The sequence below is a fragment of the Oncorhynchus gorbuscha genome, linkage group LG02 (assembly GCF_021184085.1).
Source record: "Oncorhynchus gorbuscha isolate QuinsamMale2020 ecotype Even-year linkage group LG02, OgorEven_v1.0, whole genome shotgun sequence".
In the NCBI taxonomy this organism is placed as follows: domain Eukaryota; kingdom Metazoa; phylum Chordata; class Actinopteri; order Salmoniformes; family Salmonidae; genus Oncorhynchus; species Oncorhynchus gorbuscha.
In genome coordinates, this window is record NC_060174.1 from 87,740,636 (window position 1) to 87,761,666 (window position 21,031).

At 43.1% G+C, this 21,031-nt stretch overlaps 1 protein-coding gene across 4 annotated transcripts in view; it reads left to right on the top strand.

The window, feature by feature from the left end:
- Nucleotides 1-21,031, top strand: part of LOC124012193 (roundabout homolog 3-like) — a 243,259-nt gene that overhangs the window by 120,338 nt on the left and 101,890 nt on the right. For all 4 annotated transcript variants that reach the window (XR_006834680.1, XR_006834681.1, XR_006834682.1 and 1 more), the window contains exon 2: nt 18,560-18,886. Coding sequence is in view for 1 of the 4 variants with exons in the window: in XM_046325684.1 (XP_046181640.1) it covers nt 18,560-18,886 (327 nt within the window). In the remaining 3 variants the exon portion in view is untranslated. The remainder of the gene's footprint in view (nt 1-18,559; nt 18,887-21,031) is intronic.

Consider the following 21,031-nt stretch of genomic DNA (forward strand, 5'->3'; position numbering starts at 1 on the left):
TTTGGCTTTTAGGCAGTGACCCTTGCCAAGGATGTGGCCTCTGGTGTCCAACATGATAGATGTTGCTGTTTCTTGAAAAACTTGAACCAATAAAGCCCTAAAAAAAGGATGATGAGTTTAATTCATGGATGGGGTTGTGGTATATTGTACATCTTAAATGTATGCCTACAATCATATTCTTGCTGTTCAATATCACTTACCCACTCCGATTCGTAGGCAAGCTCTCTGCATTTGAGGCTTCTAAAGGTACGGACATGCTGGTAGTGTTTGCCGGCCGAGAGTACTTAGCACCTCTGAACAGAGTGCAGGTAATTTGCAAACCAAGTACAAACCGATTCTACATGTCGCTGTGAACGAACAGCAGATGAACGGTAGACCGTCATTAGGTGCAATGTGTTTTCTCCTTAATACTAGAACCGCTGAGCCTCGAGGGACCCCAATTCAAGCTAGTGAGCAGTCCTTCTTACTGCAACATTCTAACAATGTAATTAATACATGTAATATTTGCTATCGCAAAAAAATATAATTTGGTCATGTTTAGAATACGATTTTTTATGTTGTTCAAATAACACAATAGTATTTGCCTTAGTTTATGTTACTGTAGGCTATATGTAAAAACAAAAACAAAACAAAAAATATATAAGTTCAAGTGTTCAATCAATTGTATCCATGGAGTGCATTTGGTACAACTTTGAAACAGAAAGCATATGTTAGAACATGGTAACAGCTTATTTTTTATAATGACAAAATAAAATAAATACCCCAACCACCAATATGCACTGTCAGCAAGACGTGAGGTCAAATTATGCATACGGTAAACTAGTCTTGCTAGCTACATTTTCAGATATTACACATTTCTAATTTTGACAGAAAGTTGTTTTCATTTCAAGTGTACTGTTAGCTCATTAGCTAACATTACGTGTATGATCTTATTATTCGTATCTCAGAGCCATTTTCTTGGCTAGTTATAGCCTAATGTTAGCTAGCTAATATTGAACCTGGTTGGTTAGCTACCTGCAGATTCATGCAGGTTATGGATCATTGTTTACCTATGTCTTGACGAAAGACTCCACTATGCAAGTAACCATTTCAATAGAATGTCACTGGGACAGCTGTTGATAGACGTAGCTAGTAAATTCGCCCTGTAAATTGTTGCCAGCAGCACAGTTGCAGTCAACAACGCGCTGGATAACATAAAAACAGCCTAACCAGCTCTGCTAGTGTGAGTAAAATGTGAATTGATCTGTTCTCTCATTTGTGTCTGGAAGTAGATAGCAAGCTATCCAACATTGGCCAGTTAGCTTTGGTACTTGACTGCTGTTGTTAGGACAGAAAGCTCAGATCAACCCTTAAAGAGATGGGTGGGGGGTAAAGCTTAAGAGGGTGTGAACGAATGGGTCCATTTTCTCAAAATGTGTTCCTCAAATGCAGTGTATGATATGCCATTTTGTGTCTCTGCTTTTATCCAATGTAAAAAACACTTTTTCAAAATGTTCTACATATATTATTATTATTATATTAAGACCGAATCAAGGTGTACACTTCCTCAAAATAGTCAGAAGTAATCTAGGATAACTCAAGAAATCTCAGTTAATTTTTCCTGAAGAGATCTTAGTCACACAATTTTACATCTAAGTAAGATGTTTGGTGCAGTATTTCTCAAGTGCAAATTTTGGCATGAAAACTGAGTTGTCTATCGTTGAATGAAAACAAACACATCATTGAAGAAACCCTACTGTTGACCAATGACCAACAAAGGGGAGTATACTTCGGCTACCGACTTCGGCTTGCCTCGAAAAAATGTGTGCACGAACAACCCTTGCTGAAGACCAAAACAAACATAACTTCACAATTTTGTTGATAATAATATGCACAAACTGTTTGGAACTGTTTCGGATGGGAAGCATGCAGATGCCTTGAGAAGTCCCCTCTCAAAGACAGAGAGAGAGCTTCCGGTCATGATCCCTCTAGCCCCAAGAGCGAGAAGGGAGAAGGAAACACCAGAGCAATTTCCTTTCCAGAGTTGACCCTGGCTTATTTAGTCACTCACAACCAACAGAAGCTCAATTTTGAAGACCACTTTTTGTTGTACCCCGGGTCAAAGAGTAGGTGGTTGGAGAGAAAGCACCCACTCTCCGCCCCTTCCCTCTCCCAATTTAACATAGGGAAAGGATTGCCCATTTGCAAATAAATTCCCAGGCTTTGGCGAAAGAGAAGAGGAGGAGGTGGAGGAGGGCTGCTGTAAAACAACACACTTCAGTGTAGAGGGAGGGGAGGGCAGTCTGGTAAAAAGAATTGCAGATGAGGGAGGAATAAGAATGTTGGTGGTTTTCTCTTTCTCTTTCCCCTCATGCCTCTCCTCTTGTCCTAATACCTCTGGTTGATAACCCCCTTTAAACTCTCATATGGCGGTCACTTCTATAGTAGCCACTGTACTGGAATTACAATGTGAATGGCTCCTTCCAGCCATGGAGACTTGAAGTCAGAAGTTTTATTTGAGAGAGTTGCGGGGAAGCGGGGCTGAGTTGAAGCAGGGGGTTGACTTAGCTGTGATTTCAAATGGTAAGCTAGTGCATGGATTAATCTTCTCTTTTTAGACTCACAGTGTGATAAGGATTTGAGGTGCTATGTTCTGATAGGCAGCCCATGCCTGATTAAATCTCAAGTTCCTCAGGTGGAAATTAAAGAGATTTTTCACGGTGTCAAAATGTCTGACTCCGACTCAGCTAAGATGTCATCAGTGTTTTATGCTCAGGTTTGCCCCGCAGGGAGATGAAAGCAGGGTCTTCTCACATACTTTACCTCGTGTCATAACTGCCATGAGAGTACTTTGGAAGTATGTGGGGGGGGGGGGGTGCAAGCTAGCAAGCTAGCTAGTTGTGTGGGGGGATGTTTAGCAAGCTAGCTGTATCAATTAGTCTTCTGTACGTTGGTGAGTGTTGACCTCAAGGCTTTCTCATGTGCTTGAATGAAGAAGACAATTATTCAATTGACCTCTAATGTCTTAGGGGGGTTGAGCCTGTTGAAATGAAGATTTGAAATTGAACTTTTTTCCCAGGTCAAACCAAGATAGAATTGCCAAATGCCTCCAGGGACCACATGTTAGTTGATGTGGTGAATTTGTGTGGTAAAAATAGTGTTTATCCATTATTTAGTTATATTTTGACTACTAGAAAACACAAAGAAAAGGTTTAATATGATCTTCGTTCCATTTGTGAGAAGTTGCGCTAAATTGCTAGTGTCTCTTTTAAATCTTGAACAATGTTAGCCCTGTGCAAATTATTTGTCCCCATCGGCCCCGTCTTTCATCAGAATGTCAGTCAAGTTAGTACTTAAGTGATTTGTGGGAGTTGGGTGACGTGCAGATTGAGTTAACTTCCCCAGAGAAGTTGATCAATCTGCTTAGCGGGTAAAAGCCCACCAGGATAGACATTGTGAAATAAATAGTGGGGGGAGATGGCATGGAGACGGAATCCACTATGGATGCTGGTACTGTCTCTTTTTTCAGATGACAAGGTCAAACCAATCCACTCGCTAACTTGAAGAAGAGAAAAACGCACAGCCACAGCAGTTTTTCATTCTCCAGTATAGAATGATATTTGAAGTCTGAACAAGACTATGTTCCCGTACTAAGGCCATTGTGTTTCTTTCTCTCTCTCTCAATTCACTTTATTGGCATGGGAAACATGAAATGGATGTGAAATGGATAAACAAAAGTGAAATAAACAATAAAAAGTTACAAGTAAATATTACACTCACACAAGTTCCAAAAGAATAAAGACATTTCAAATGTCGTATTATGTCTATATACATTGTTGTAGTGATGGGAAAATTCTCTCTAACTCTCACTCTCACTCACTTAGACTTAGACTTAGACTTAGATCTACTCTCCAGCTAAGAAAGGTCTGTCTAAGATTTGGAATAAAGTCTTTTTTTCTTGTGACTGTGCATTTATGCCTATTCACTCTAATAACATTGACACAGTCCTAATGTTTCGTGCTGATGCTGATCGTGCATCAGTTTATTAGTTTAGCATTTGTCCCTGTCATTTTGAGGCTTACCTGACGAACATGTAATACTCAAATTTACTCTCATCCTTTGCTGTTAATCAGTCACGATAGCTTGCTGTGGAGTCTTAGTGGGTATGACAATATTGTATAGCATGTTCTTCTCATGAGGCTATTTGTATGTTTTAAAATAAAAGTTTTTAAAAAACGATACACATAGCCCACTTTGCAGTAGCCTACATTGCACTTCAAATGCTCCTCAGGTTAGTTAAGGAAACCCAAACCATTGCACATCTTTCTGCCTTTGGACTAGGGCTGTAGTGGTGACCGTATTACGCCACACCAGCAGTCATGAGTCATGACCGCAGTCAAATTCAATGTGACAGTTGAGTCACCGTAATATCCTCTTATACACTCTGGACATGCGTTGGTAGTACGCAACTTGCTAATGACGTTGCTAATGGCCTGGTACTAAGCACTCTAATGTCCCTCTAACCACTCTGACATCAATGCAAATGCGATCAAAAATCACATCAAACACTTATCATCAAAACAGAATCATGCTTTTAAAACTCACCTCACTGTGATGATCAATTTGAAGAAAGAAGTTCAACACCAGGTTAAAACTGAGTGGAATAAGCATAGGACTATATGAGCCCAAGCTCCCCCAAAACAGAAGTGAAATAATGATTGTGTTGTTATCAATACATAGCCTAATAGCCTACAGCAGGGGTGTCAAAGTCAAATGGACGGAGGGCCAAATAAAAAATTTAGCTACAAGCCGAGGGCCGGACTGTTCGAATGTTCATTGAAATTTTTTTAAATGACGCATATAGTCTAGTGAACCTAATTGAACCTACTGAAAACCTAACAAATATATTCCAATATGATCAGATAAATAAAGCAATATTTTCTTATGGCTCTGTCAGTAATCTTTAATTTTCAACAGACACAAAAGACAAATTTCCTTTATATAAAAATCCCCATAACATGAACATTAAATGAAAGAAACCGGTATTCAAGGCACCATCAGTAGCCTTTATTTTCTATTTTAGCAAAAGTGGGCTAAATTTACTTCAAAGAAAAAAACAATAATAGCAATTTTCTATCATCCACTCAACTGAAATATTTTAAAAATATAATTGGATTGAAATACAATAAAATAAAGTGCAAAAATCTATTAATCAAAAACAACACTTTGTTTAAGGAGAAGTAACATGCAGTGAAAACAAATATTAAACTTTAACTTTTAAACTTGAACTGAGTAAAAACTCTAAATATGTGATTGCACAGTAATGTTCACTTGTTTGAGGTTGAGGGTGATACTTGGTGGTGTCCCATCTTTTCCACAAGTTCATCAATGTTCGGGGTAAGGCTCTGAGCTGAGGAAATCCTCAGAATTGAGTGGAGGTGTTCAGCAGTAAGTCGACTTCTGTGTGATGTTTTGTTCAAGTTCATCAAAGAAAACAGTTGTTCACACAGGTATGTGCTGCCAAACATAGACAACGTTTGAGCAGCCTGGATGCGCAGCTGGGGCATTGTGTCGGGGAGGAAACGGGCGAACTCCGCAGCACCCACTGCCGCATATTTTGCCCTCAGTGCATCATTGCATTGGAGGTCAATCAACTCCATTTGGAGGTTTGGTGGTGAGCTTTCCACGTCAACAGCAAATGGGTTACCGAGCAGTTCCAACCTGCTTTTTTGTGCTTCAAAGTCAGCAAATCGGCGTCGAAAGTCAGCGGCAAGCATACCTATTTTATCAGCCAACTGTGCGCTCGGGAACGCACTGGTAGAGAGCTTCTCTTTCATGGTCTGGCAGCTGGGAAAGTGGCTCAAATTTTCTTTCCGCATCTGCGTCTCCCACAGAGTCAGTTTGGTTTTAAATGCCTTCACTGTACTGTACATATCAGAGATGACACGATCCCGACCCTGCAGCTGCAAGTTCATTGCATTCAGATGACTCGTAATGTCACACAGAAAAGCCATTTCACACAGAAACATTTCGTCTCGGAGTTGTGTTGTGTCTTTCCCTTTGCTGTCCAAGAACAGACAAATCTCCTCACGAAGCTCGAAACATCTTTGAAGCACCTTTCCCTGGCTTAGCCATCGCACCTCTGTGTGATAAGGCAAATCACCATGCTCCGTTTCTAACTCCGTCAGAAATGCCTTGAACTGGCGGTGATTCAAACCTTTGGCTCTGATAAAGTTAACTGTGCGCGTGATGATGCTCATTACATGCTCCATTTTCAAGGCTTTACCGCACAACGCTTCCTGGTGTATGATACAATGATAAGCTGTCAGCTCACCTGTCGCGTTTTCCTCTTGCATCTTTTCCCGTATCTTTGCCACCAGTCCGCTCCTGTGTCCACACATCGCAGGTGCTCCGTCGGTTGTCAAACCCACGAGTTTTTCCCAAGGCAGCTCCATCTCATTTACACATCTTGACACCTCTTCATACAAATCATGCCCCGTAGTTGTGCCATGCATAGGACGTAAAGCCAAAAACTCCTCTGTCACGCTTAGGCTGGAGTCCACTCCGCGGATGAAAATTGACAACTGGGCAATGTCAGAAATGTCGGTGCTCTCATCCACAGCCAAGGAATATGCAATGAAATCTTTTCCCTTTTTCACAAGCTGCTCTTTTAGATTGATGGACAACTGGTCTACTCTCTCGGCAATGGTGTTTCTGCTCAGACTCACATTTAAAAAGAGTTGCCTTTTTTCTGGGCAAACTTCGTCACAAACTTTAATCATGCAGTTTTTGATGAAATCCCCCTCCGTAAATGGCCGGGCTGATTTAGCGATCTCTTCTGCCAAAATAAAACTGGCCTTGACAGCAGCCTGGCCTTGTGATTTGGCTTTTTTGAACAGAGCCTGTCGAGATTTGAGGCCTCGTTTTAATTCCTCTGCCTTTTGTAGCCTTTGTTCCATGTCCATATTCTTGTTTTTGTCCGCGTGTTTCGTTTCATAATGTCGTCTCAGATTATACTCTTTCAGTACCGCCACACTTTCTCCACACAGAAGACACACAGGTTTTCCAGCTACCTCCGTGAACAAATACTCCGACTCCCACCTTGTTTGAAACCCCCGGTTCTCAGTGTCCACCTTCCGTTTTGCCATTTTTGATGGGTATCTGAAAGTTAATTTTACTGTGATGCTGACAACTGCTGTGCCAATAAATATTGAAATGAAGCAGCCTACTGCTCGGTGCGTCACCATTGCATTGTGGGAAATGTAGTATTGGTGCGTGTAAAAGATCTGCGGGCTGCCGGCTTGCTGCGGTCTGCGGGCCGGTTCTAATAATAAATCAAGATCATCCCAGGGGCCGTAAAAAACCTTCTCGCGGGCCGGATGTGGCCCGCGGGCCTTGACTCTGACATATGTGGCCTACAGCATATAATGCATGGCAGAAAAACAAACAAACAACTGATTTAAGATGTCTTTGGTACACAACTCGTATATAATCAAAAATGTAACAAATTCTAGTAGTAGCCTTTGAGTGTGGACTGTATTATTAGGCATACGGGATGGACTGTTACCTTGTGCTACGCTCCAAACTTTCTTTCCTTGAGTCTGGGGGAGAATGTATAAGCCTAGGTGATGCTGTTGGTTCATTGATTGTGCAAGGCGGCTCACAGAGTTAGCCTATCATTATAGTGAGTTTGTACTTGATTTTGAATAGCCTAGTAATAGGGCCTTTTTATATTTTCATAATGAATAGGCTGTCATATTACCGTTAGCTACAGAATATCTCACCACTGTGTGTTTCCTTCGCTTCTCTTCTCTCTCCTCTCATTCCTTTCTTGAGAGAGGGGCTGTCAACAGTTTAATGAAATATGTTTAATGTGTTGTGACAACATGTTACTTTTGATGTTCCTGAACAGATTTCACTTGGTTTCCCAAATTAAGCACAGTTAGCTGCAGGAATAGGTTTGGCGAGCCCATGTCATACAGAGTTTGGATGGAATATCACCTGCCGCGCAGAGAGAGGCTGCATGTTCCTCAAACAGTGGTTGTTTCATGGGGTGAAATATTCAAATTATGATCAAGTTTATTGGTCGCGTACACAGATTTGCAGATGTTATTGCAGGTGCAGCAAAATGCTTGTGTTTCTATCTCCAACAGTGCAGTAATACCTTGCAATAATAATCATTAAAAAACGATACACATATAATCCAGAAACAATCCAAATAAAGAAAGTACATACGAATGACATGCCTTTTTCCCTTGACCCTTTTCCTGCCCATTGTCATGTTCTGACCTTAGTTCATTTGTTTTGTCTTCGTTTTAGTATGGTCAGGGCGTGAGTTGGGGTGGGCAGTCTGTTTTTCTAGGTTGGTTTTTGAGTTTGGCCTGGTATGGTTCTCAATCAGAGGCAGGTGTCGTTAGTTGTCTCTGATTGAGAATCATACTTAGGTAGCTTTTTTTTGCCTGTGTTTCGTGGGTGTTTATTTTCTGTTTTTGTGTGTATTCACTAGACAGGATTGTTTCGTTTGTTCGTTCTTCCTAGTTGTTATTTTGTTTAGTGTTCAGTTTTGATTATATTAAAAATCATGAACCCTTACCACGCTGCACCTTGGTCCTCACCTTCTTCCACCGACGATGGCCGTTACACCCATTTGATAATGGGCCATTCTAAATCAAAATAAATGTTACATATTAGTAAAGACAAGATTAAATTGAGGATAGTCTGATTGGTGGAAATATGATCACTTGATGAGAGAACAGAGTGTGCAGCCTGAGGCAAGGAACAGAGCGCAAGATTTATTTGCAACTTTTTCAAATAATCTCAGCCTATAGTCACATCATGCAGCCCATACTGTATACAGTGCATTCGGAAAGTATTCAGACCCCTTTTCCATATTTTGTTACATTACAGACGTATTTGAAATTGGATTACATTTTTTATTTGTATTCTCATCAATCTACACACAATACCCCATAAAGCAAAAACAGGTTTATAGAAACCTTATTTACGGAAGTATTTAGACCCTTTGCTATGAGACTCAAAATTGAGATCAGGTGCATCCCGTTGGCGGCAGGTAGACTAGTGGTTAGAGCATTGGGTTAACCGAAATGTTGCTGGTTCGAATCCCCGAGCTGACAAGGTAAAAATATGTTCTGCCCCTGAGGAAGGCAGTTAACCCACTATTCCCCGGGCGCCGAACACATGGATGTTGATTAAGGCAGCGCCCAGCACTTCTCTGATTTAGAGTGGTTGGGAAAAATGCAGAAGACACATTTCAGTTGAAGGCATTCAGTTTCCACCCCTTTCCATTGATCATCCTTGAGATGTTTCTACAACTTGATTGGAGTCCACCCATGGTAAATTCAATTGATTGGACATGATTTGGAAAGGTACACACCTGTCTATATAAGGTCCCACAGTTGACAGTGCATGTCAGAGCAAAAACCAAGACATGAGGTTGAAGGAATTGTCCGTAGAGCTCTCAGACAGGATTGTGTCGAGGCACAGATCTGTGGAAGGGTACCAAGAAAAACGCTGCAACATTGAAGGTCCCCATTAACACAGTGGCCTCCATTGTTCGTAAATGGAAGAAGTTTGTAACCACAAGACTCTTCCTAGAGCTGGCCTTGATCAGGGAGGTGACCAAGAACCTGATGGTCACTCTGACAGAGCTCCAGAGTTCCTCTGGGGAGATGGGAGAACCTTCCAGAAGAACAACCATCTCTGCAGCACTACATCAATTAGGCCTTCGTGGTAGAGTGGCCAGATGGAAGCCACTCCTAAATAAAAGGCGCATGACAGCCTGCTTGGAGTTTGCCAAAAGGCACCTAAAGGACTACCAGACCATGAGAAACAAGATTCTCTGATCTGATTAAACTCTTTGGCATGAATGCCAAGTGCCACGTCTGGAGGAAATCTGGCACCATGCCTACAGTGAAGCATGGTGGTGGCAGCATCATGCTGTGGTGATGTTTGTCAGCGGCAGGGACTGGAAGACTATTCAGGATCAAGGGAAAGATGAATGGAGCAAAGTACAGAGAAATCCTTGATGAACATTTTCACCAGAGCGCTCAGGACCTCAGACTGGGGCGAAGGTTCACCTTCCAACAGGACAACAACCTTAAACACACAGCCAAGACAATTGGGACACGTCTCTGAATGTCCTTGAGTGGTCCAGCCAGAGCCTAGACTTGAACCCGATTGAACATCTCTGGAGAGACCTGAAAATAGCTGTGCAGCGACTCTCCCTATCTGACCTCACAGAGCTTGAGAGGATCTACTGAGAAGAATGGCAGAAACACCCCAAATACAGGTGTGTACTGGCAAAAGGGTCTCATTACTTATGTAAACGTATATTTCAGTTTATTATTTTTAATAAATTGTCAAACATTTCTAAAAACTAGTTTTTTCTTTTTCCATTATGGGGTATTGTGTGTAGATTGATGAGGACAATTAAAAATAAAATGTTGAGTAAGGTTGTAACGTAACTAAATGTGGATAAAGTCAAGGGGTCTGAGTACTTTTTGAATGCACTGTATGTTTAGATTTTTTTGACATTCTAAGATTCGTATCATTCAAAACTAAGGTTGCCAGATAACTCTAAATCTAGTGTATAGGACCTATTTCAACTTATCACTTTTATGGTCAACATAGCCACATCACATGCGCACTCACTCTGGAATGTGAAAAATATCCTTTCTGTTTTATTCAGCAATGTTAAATTGTTTTTCTTACTATAAAATCAAATAATATATACTGTAATATATACTGAACTAAAATATAACGCAACATGTATAGTCTTGGTCCCATGTTTCATGAGCTGAAATTAAAGATCCCAGAAAAGTGTATTTCTCGTAAGGTCTCTTTATACCTGCCTAAAATAAATGATGGATTCATTGTGATGGTGTAATTTTTTTTAGTTAGTGATTTAGTAGACTTTTTAAATGGAGATATTCCAAAGGAGAGCATCATCAACTTGTATGTGAAGAGGCCTGGAGATGCTAAACATGTTTATGCTAATTAACAGTCAATTACAGCACTACTACACAAATACAATGCCAGCATAACGTTCAGCCACACAAACACTATCTAGATACTATCCAACCCTGTTTACATGGGTAGGGTCAGAATTTGAACTGGCTTTTTTACACACACAGTCCTTCCTATCTACAGTTGAAGTTAGAAGTTTACATACACCTTAGCCAAATGCATTTTAAACTCAGTTTTTCCCAAATCCTGACATTTAATCCAAGTAAAAATTCCCTGTTTTAGGTCAGTTAGGATCACCACTTTACTTTAAGAATGTGAAATGTCATAATAATAGTAGAGCGAATTATTTATTTCAGCTTTTCTTTCTTTCATCACATTCCCAGTGGGTCAGAGGTTTACATACACTCAATTAGTATTTGGTAGCATTGCCTTTAAATTGTTTAACTTGGGTAAAAAGTTTTGGGTAGCCTTCCACAACCTTCCTACAATAATTTGGGTCAATTTTGACCCATTCCTCCTGACAGAGCTGTAACTGAGTCAGGTTTGTAGGCCTCCTTGCTTGCACACACTTTTTCAGTTCTGCCCACAAAATGTCTATAGGATTGAGGTCAGGGCTTTGTGATGGCCACTCCAATACCTTGACTTTGTTGTCCTTAAGCCATTTTGCCACAACTTTGGAAGTATGCTTGGGGTCATTGTCCATTTGGAAGAACCATTTGCGACCAAGCTTTAACTTCCTGACTGATGTCTTGAGATGTGCTCCTTTAAGAGTGTGCTCCTAATCTCAGCTCATTACCTGTATAAAAGACACCTGGGAGCCAGAAATCTTTCTGATTGAGAGGGGGTCAAATACTTAGTTCCCTCATAAAAATGCTAATCAATTTATAACATTTTTTGACATGCGTTTTTCTGGATTTTTTTGTTTTTATTCTGTCTCTCACTGTTCAAATAAATCTACCATTACAATTATAGACTGATTATTTCTTTGTCAGTGGGAAAATGTACAAAATCAGCAGGGGATCAAATACTTTTTTCCCCTCACTGTAGCTAATTTAGCTTAATCAACAACCTGACTCAAACAGAGGAATGCTATTTATGATAGCTAGTTGGCTAAGGCTATCCAACATTGGAACTCTTCCAAGTCAAGGTATGCTTTCAGTTTTATTAAAGTATGTGGACACCTGCTCGTCGAAATCATGGACATTAATATGGAGTTGGTCCCCCCTTAGCTGCTATAACAGCCTCCACTCTTCTGGGAAAGCTTTCCATTAGGTGTTGGAACATTGCTGCGAGGACTTGCTTCCTTTCAGCCACATGAGCATTAGTTAGGTCGGGCGCTGACGTTGTGCAATTAGGGCTGGCTTGCAGTTGGTGTTCCAAATCATTCCAAAGGTGTTCGATGGGGTTGAGGTCAGGGCTCTGTGTAGGCCAGTCAAGTTTTTTCACACCCATCTCGACTAATGATATCTGTATGGATCTCGCTTTGTATACGGGCATTGTCATGCTGAAACAGGAAAAGACATTCCCCAAACTGTTGCCACAAAGTTGGAAGCACATAATCATGTAGAATGTCATTGTATGCTGTAGTTTTAAGATTTCCCTTCACTGGAACTAAGGGGCCTCGCCCGAACCATGAACAACAGCCCAATACCACTATTCCTCCTCCACCAAACATTACAGTTGGCACTATGCATTGAGGCAGGTAGTTGTCAAACCCAGATTCATCCGTCGGACTGCCAGATGGTGAAGGGTGATTCATCACTCCAGAAAACACATTTCCACTGCCAATGGAGGTGAGCTTTACACCACTCAAGCCAACGATTGGTATTGCGCATGGTGATCTTAGGCTTGTGTGCGGCTGCTTGGCCATGGAAACCCATTTCATGAAGCTCCCGAAGAACAGTTATTGTGCTGAAGTTTCCAGAGGCAGTTTGGAACTTGGTAGTGAGTTTTGTACTCGAGACAGACAATCTTTACGTGCTACACACTTCAGCACATTTCCACCTCACAAAAACAGCACTTACAGTTGACTGGGGCAGCTTTAGCAGGGCAGAAGTTTGACTAACTAACTTGTTGGAAAGGTGGCATCTTATGACGGTGCCACGTTGAAAGTCACTGAGCTCTTCATTCTACTGCCAATGTTTGTCTATGGAGATAGCATGGAAGTGTGCTCCATTTTATACACCTGTCAGCAACGAGTGTAGCTGAATTAGCCAAAGGGGTGTATATATACTATATATGGTGTAGCTATGTTCACTATGATGGTAACAACAATGTAGGCTGTGTGTAGCGGTTCGTGGTTATGGTATGAAGGTTTGGGTTACCAACTCAGTGGCCTCAGCAGTTAGAGTATCCACTCTGAGATTGGAAGCCTGTAAAGATGGGACCTGATGTGTCTCTGCTTGGCACTCAACATTTAGGAGATAGATTGGGGGTAAGACCCTGCGATAGACTAGCGTCCTGTCCAGGGTGTGTATTTCTATGTCAAGCTGCCTCACGCTACAGAAACAAAAGATAGGCTCCTGCCCTATGATTAGTTCCGGATTGCACAAGGGAAGGCTACTTAGGAAGGTTTGGAGAGGTTTTTTCACCTGGTCACAGACTGCACTGAAGTCCACAAGCAAAGGGAAGAGGTGAGAGGAGGAGGACGCGTAGATGCAAGAAGGAATTATACAACGAGCAATGTGATGATGCTGTTTGTATGTGGCTGCTATGAAAGTGAACTGTGTGTGCGGGTGATCAGGTGTGTGTTCATTCTGATTCCGATTCTGTTGGAAAAGGTTTCTTAAGTGGTTCAGTGGACTAAAGCACTACAGACACCCTGGTTCGAATCCAGGTTGTATCACATTTGCCTAATATTTAGCTAATTTCAAGTTGAGCAAAATAATGTATTCTTCTCCTTTAAAAACCTTTGCATAACATTTTGCTCCATTTCCTGTTAGGTGCTTGGTTGCTTTAAAAATGCCCACATAACATTAGCTCAGTCTCAGACCACAGTCCCTTCCCCTTTAAAAACCTTTGCTTAACGTTCCCACATGGGCTGCTCTGACAGGCCCGGCCTGTAATATTTATGAAGGAGCTCTTAAAGCCCGGTCATGCTGGGTTTCCCGACAACCTTCCCCCCAACCCCCTCAACGTAAATCTGTCCAGCTTTTCTACACCCTAAAAGCTATTAGCTGAGTATCAGTTGGTCCTATACTGTTCTTCTGCATAGTCTGCCCTAGAGGGAAGACAACTACTCTCCACAAACAAATGGAGAGTAGTTTATTGTTTAGTAGACCGTCAGATTCTGTGTTATACTTGGTTATAGGCATGAGTAGACCAAGCTCTGCTGGAATACAGGTTATTTGTGCTCTTCAAGAGACAGTATTCAAGTTATGATTTAGCAACCAGTTCAAGGATTTGCTTAGAAAGGCCTATCATTCTCTATGATAACGATGCATGATACTCTAAGATATTAGCCACTAAATAAGGTCAAGCTATCACATTTGCTGTTTAACATATGATTTGAAATTCCATCTACCACCATTTCCTTTACATCAAGATTCCACACATTGCTTCCATAAGAAAGTAATAGGTTTGAGCGAGGGTCCATCACTCAACACAATCATCATGTATCTCCTCCATCAACTAAAAGCCATCTATCTACCTTTGACTTGTTAATCCTATAACCCTGGAGGATTCGACCGTGGAGGGAAAGGCATTCGTCCAGTGGATACGAAGCCGCCCTCTTATCAGTTGTTATCAGACATAATTTGAGCCTACATTCTCACACCTAGCTCTGCGGAGAGGTCTTGAGAGCCTCCTCCTCCATCTTGGTTTGCTGACAAGTCAACTCGGCTCAAAAAACTTGGGGCTTCATCAAAAATCGGCATCGGGATGCATCTCCGTAATTATTCTGACAAATACCGTGAGAAAAACACTAAAAATAAAAAAGAAACACTCTCGTGCTAGTGTTTCTGCTCCTGTTGCTATTCATCCATAATTGTCCCATCAACACAATGTTATTAAAACTTGGGGGAATGACAAGGAAGCCATTTCTAAGCACTACAGCATCAAAACCTGCTGGAGTCTCTCTCTCTCTCTCTCTCTCTCTCTCTCTCTCTCTCTCTCTCTCTCTCTCTCTCTCTCTCTCTCTCTCTCTCTCAAAAACCCTTGGCGGTAAATTCTAAATATAGGGCATGTAATTTCTCAGCCATCAAGTTGATATGATTACGGAATAGTATCACGAGAACAATAACTCGACATGTCCAGTTTCCTCAGGACCTATGTTTTTTTTGTGTTTTTTTTTCCAAATGTTGTTGACATTTGTTTGAGCCAGAATTGAATGTTTATGTTGACTTGTTTATTCTGTTGTTTGCAACCCTCTTCCATCCTCTCCTGTAGGTGTGTGCATACTGAAGGAGCCCTATCCCCTCTCCCCTCCAGAAAGTTAGTGCATACTCAAGGAGCCCTATCCCCTCTCCCCTCCAGGACATTAGTGCATAATCAAGGAGCCCTATTCCCTCTCCCCTCCAGAAAGTTAGTGCATACTTAAGGATCACTATCCCCTCTCCCCTCCAGAAGGTTAGTGCATACTCAAGGAGCCCTATCCCCTCTCCCCTCCAGGACATTAGTGCATAATCAAGGAGCCCTATTCCCTCTCCCCTCCAGAAAGTTAGTGCATACTTAAGGATCACTATCCCCTCTCCCCTCCAGAAGGTTAGTGCATACTCAAGGAGCCCTATCCCTCTCCCCTCTAGAAAGTTAGTGCATACTTAAGGATCACTATCCCCTCTCCCCTCCAGAAAGTTAGTGCTTACTCAAGGAGCCCTATCCCTCTCCCCTCCAGAAAGTTAGTACATACTCAAGGAGTCCTATCCCCTCTCCCCTCCAGAAAGTTAGTGCATACTTAAGGATCACTATCCCCTCTCCCCTCCAGAAGGTTAGTGCATACTCAAGGAGCCCTATCCCCTCTAGAAAGTTAGTGCTTACTCAAGGAGCCCTATCTTCTGTCCCCTCCAAAAAGTTAGTGCATACTCAAGGAGGCCTATCCCCTCTCCCCTACAGAAAGTTAGTGCATACTCAAGGAGCCCTATCCCCTCTCCAGGACATTAGTGCATACTCAAAGAGCCCTATCCCCTCTAGAAAGTTAGTGCTTACTCAAGGAGCCCTATCCCCTCTCCCCTCCAGAAAGTTAGTGCATACTCAAGGAGGCCTATCCCCTCTCCCCTACAGAAAGTTAGTGCATACTCAAGGAGCCCTATCCCCTCTCCAGGACATTAGTGCATAATCAAGGAGCCCTATTCCCTCTCCCCTCCAGAAAGTTAGTGCATACTTAAGGATCACTATCCCCTCTCCCCTCCAGAAGGTTAGTGCATACTCAAGGAGCCCTATCCCCTCTAGAAAGTTAGTACATACTTAAGGATCACTCTCCCCTCCAGAAGGTTAGTGCATACTCAAGGAGCCCTATCCCCTCTAGAAAGTTAGTGCATACTTAAGGATCACTATCCCCTCTCCCCTCCAGAAGGTTAGTGCATACTCAAGGAGCCCTATCCCCTGTAGAAAGTTAGTAAATACTCAAGGAGCCCTATCCCCTCTAGAAAGTTAGTGCTTACTCAAGGAGCCCTATCTTCTCTCCCCTCCAGAAAGTTAGTGCATACTCAAGGAGGCCTATCCCCTCTCCCCTAGAGAAAGTTAGTGCATAGTCAAGGAGCTCTATCCCCTCTCCCCTCCAGGAAGTTAGTGCATACTCAAGGAGCCCTATCCCCTATCCCCTCTCTCCTCCAGGACATTAGTGCATAATCAAGGAGCCCTATTCCCTCTCCCCTCCAGAAAGTTAGTGCATACTTAAGGATCACTATCCCCTCTCCCCTCCAGAAGGTTAGTGCATACTCAAGGAGCCCTATCCCCTCTAGAAAGTTAGTACATACTTAAGGATCACTATCCCCTCTCCCCTCCAGAAAGTTAGTGCTTACTTTAAGGAGCCCTATCCCCTCTAGAAAGTTAGTACATACTTAAGGATCACTATCCCCTCTCCCCTCCAGAAAGTTAGTGCTTACTTAAGGAGCCCTATCCCCTCTAGAAAGTTAGTACATACTTAAGGATCACTATCCCCTCTCCCCTCCAGAAAGTTAGTGCTTAATTAAGGAGCCCTATCCCCTCTAGAAAGTTAGTACATACTTAAGGATCACTATCCTCTCTCCACTCCAGAAAGTTAGTGCTTACTCAAGGAGCCCTATCCCTCTCCCCTCCAGAAAGTTAGTACATACTCAAGAAGCCCTATCCCCTCTCCCCTCCAGAAAGTTAGTGCATACTTAAGGATCACTATCCCCTCTCCCCTCCAGAAGGTTAGTGCATACTCAAGGAGCCCTATCCCCTCTCCCCTCCAGAAAGTTAGTGCATACTCAAGGAGCCCTATCCCCTCTAGAAAGTTAGTGCATACTTAAGGATCACCCTATCCCTCCCCCCAGAAAGTTAGTGCATACTCAAGGAGCCCTATCCCCTCTAGAAAGTTAGTGCATACTTATCCCCTCCCCAGAAAGTTAGTCATACTATCCCCTCTCCCCTCCAGAAAGTTAGTGCATACTCAAGGAGCCCTATCCCCTCTCCCCTCCAGAAAGTTAGTGCATACTCAAGGAGCCCTATCCCCTCTAGAAAGTTAGTGCTTACTCAAGGAACCCTATCTTCTCTCCCCTCCAGAAAGTTAGTGCATACTCAAGGAGCCCTATCCCTCTCCCCTCCAGAAAGTTAGTACATACTCAAGGAACCCTATCCCTCTCCCCTCCAGAAAGTTAGTACATACTCAAGGAGCCCTATCCCCTCTCCCCTCCAGAAAGTTAGTACATACTCAAGGAGCCCTATCTCCTCTAGAAAGTTAGTGCTATCCCCTCTCCCCCAGAAAGTTAGTGCATACTCAAGGAGCCCTATCCCCTCTCCCCCAGAAAGTTAGTACATACTCAAGGAGCCCTATCCCTCTCCCCTCCAGAAAGTTAGTACATACTCAAGGAGCCCTATCCCTCTCCCCTCCAGAAAGTTAGTACATACTCAAGGAGCCCTATCCCCTCCCCCCAGAAAGTTAGTGCATACTCAAGGAGCCCTATCCCTCTCCCCTCCAGAAAGTTAGTACATACTCAAGGAGCCCTATCCCTCTCCCCTCCAGAAAGTTAGTACATACTCAAGGAGCCCTATCCCCTCTCCCCTCCAGAAAGTTAGTGCATACTCAAGGAGCCCTATCCCTATCATACTCTATCCCTCTCCCTCCAGAAAGTTAGTACATACTCAAGGAGCCCTATCCCTCTCCCTCCAGAAAGTTAGTACATACTCAAGGAGCCCTATCCCCTCTCCCCCCTCCAGAAAGTTAGTGCATACTCAAGGAGCCCTATCCCTCTCCCCTCCAGAAAGTTAGTACTATCCCCTATCCCTCTCCCTCCAGAAAGTTAGTGCATACTCAAGGAGCCCTATCCCCTCTCCCCTCCAGAAAGTTAGTGCATATTCACAACATAGAAGAGTATTCACCCTCTTCACTCTCTCTCCTGCTTTTTCCTACTTACTGACAACAAGTCACACAACACTATACACTTTTAACCCGTTACCCCCTCTCTCTCTGTTCCAGGATCCCGGCCCAGGTTAGAGGATGCCCCCCCGCGGATTGTGGAGCACCCCTCTGACCTGATCGTGTCCAAGGGCGAACCAGCCACCCTCAACTGCAAGGCCGAGGGGCGTCCCAGCCCCATGGTGGAGTGGTACAAAGATGGCGAACGAGTGGAGACAGACAGGGAAGACCCGCGCTCCCACCGTATGCTGCTGCCCAGCGGCTCCCTCTTCTTCCTGCGTATTGTCCACGGTCGACGGAGCAAGCCTGACGAGGGGGTCTATGTGTGCGTGGCACGCAACTACCTAGGCGAGGCCGTCAGTCGCAATGCATCGCTGGAGGTGGCAAGTAAGTGCCTTTGCTTTTGTCTGCCATTTTGGCTCTTGGTGTCAGCCAAGATGGAGGAGATGGCTGGAGAATAGCACTGTATAGCACTGATAGAAAATAGAGGCAATCTTCCTGGACTGGGTTCATTATTGCGAATAAGTGACAGCTCAAGCGAATAAGTGCCATTGGAAAGGGAAAGTGTAGCAAGAACAGCCAATGGTTCCTGTTTCCAGGTGTTAGCCCCCGAAATCATCTCACACACACGCACCCACTATAGAAAACCCTGTAAGAATGGAAAGCAATGGAAGTTGGCACCTAGCAACTTTTCACAATAGGACACTGCTGATATCTGTTCTGCTGTAATGAAATGTGGACGGGCCAATTTGATTTCACTATTAGATAAGCCAATGCGCTATTGCATTAGGATTTCATTATGTAATTCCGTTCTACAACAACACGGGTCATTTGAGTATTTCAGTACTTAAGCACTTTTATTACGTACTTCAGTACTTTTATTACATTTTTCCTGATATGAGTTGAGGATGGTTTCTTCGTATGTATTGTTGCCTGTGAGGCTACAGTTACCCAATTCCTCAGAATCTGTTATAGGATGATGTAAGCAGTTGGTTGTATACAGTATTGATAGCAACATACACATATCTATTAGAGCCTAATTCTTGTGAAGGCTGTCTTTACCCCATGACTAACTGTCCCCCCTTAAATTAGCCCTGAAACACATAAACTGTTTTTACTAAGGTAGCAGTGAATGTCCAACGCTTTCATCCATCCTTTTGTGGAGTGTATATTGGAGCCAATATTGCTCACCTTAAAACTTGCAAACATCTCAGGAATTTCTAAATTCTTCTGCCCTTTGCTCAAACCCCCCATAACATGAAACTCACCTCCCGATGCAGTAATAAGAAACAGCTGAAGAGAAGAGTCGATGAAACTCTAGACCCTCTTACAACACCTCAGGTCCTGCGTCCTGTTTTGGAAGGCTCCAGCCCTATAACCTAATCTTCAAGCCTAATTTCACCCTGACTGCTTCCACGGAAACACTAACATAAATTAGTCCAATGCTTGTTCTTTGGCGGGGTCATTAAGGCTTACGTCGGTCACCTGAACTGAGAGCATAGCTCCAAGGATTATCTTTTTACTTTGTCTTGCTCTCATATCCCGATGCCTCAAATAGCTACATGTTTTATGGGATTAGCTGTGAGCAAGCAGATTGGAGTTGTGTTCTTGGCCGTTCAGAAGGGTGTACTTTCAGCAGTAAAGCCCGAGGAGGTAATCGTTTGAGCTAGGGGAAATGGAGTAGGCTGCAGAACACAGGACACTTTGGGAGCTGAGGAATAAGGCAATGTGTAGTGGAAATGTTTTTTGTTGGAATTATGATTTGTCTGACTAGTATTTTCAGCCTTATATGCCATGATGGTATTTTTGAGGCGGGCTGCTTATGTTAGCTCTAAGACTGGTGCTGGTTTTACAGAAGACATACCCTTCTTTTACCAGGGTAAGTTGATTGAGAAGACATTCTCATTTACACTGTATGGTCTAAGGAAGAGTTGCAATGGAAAGTGGTTGACTGAGCCACAGATGGCTCTCAACTTCTCTCGTCTCTATTTGATGCTGGTCTGGTTTCACTAAGTAAGTGCTATACAGGTTTCTCTCTTGCTTCACTGAGTCACTCCTAATCCAATGGCCCTGAGGTACTGGCATCCTGACCTAGTCTCTGGAGCTCAGTGTCTCCGCTGGTCTCTGAAGCTAGTATCTCTGAGACCAATGCACACTGCAGCTGGCTTTCGACTGAGAAACACACCCCCACACACTGCCCATTGTGGATCCCCTCACCAACACACACATCCCTTACTACAACACACACCCCCACACACTGCCCATTGTGGATCAGTCGCTCTGCTCATACCTCCCATCTCCTCTCCCCAGAAGATAAGGATCCTATGTTTCCTTTTTCTCTCAGTCTGCAACCTCATGGTTATATGAGTGTGTGTGCGCACACATCTGACTTTTGGATCATTGGCCTCAGGGCTGGCTCATGGCTGGGGTCGCCTAGAGAGGAACTGCTCATCTCCATCAGTGGGTGTGTGCCAATGGTGCCTGCATGATGATGACCCTCTGTGCCGCTTTGCCCATGCCAGGGGCACAGCA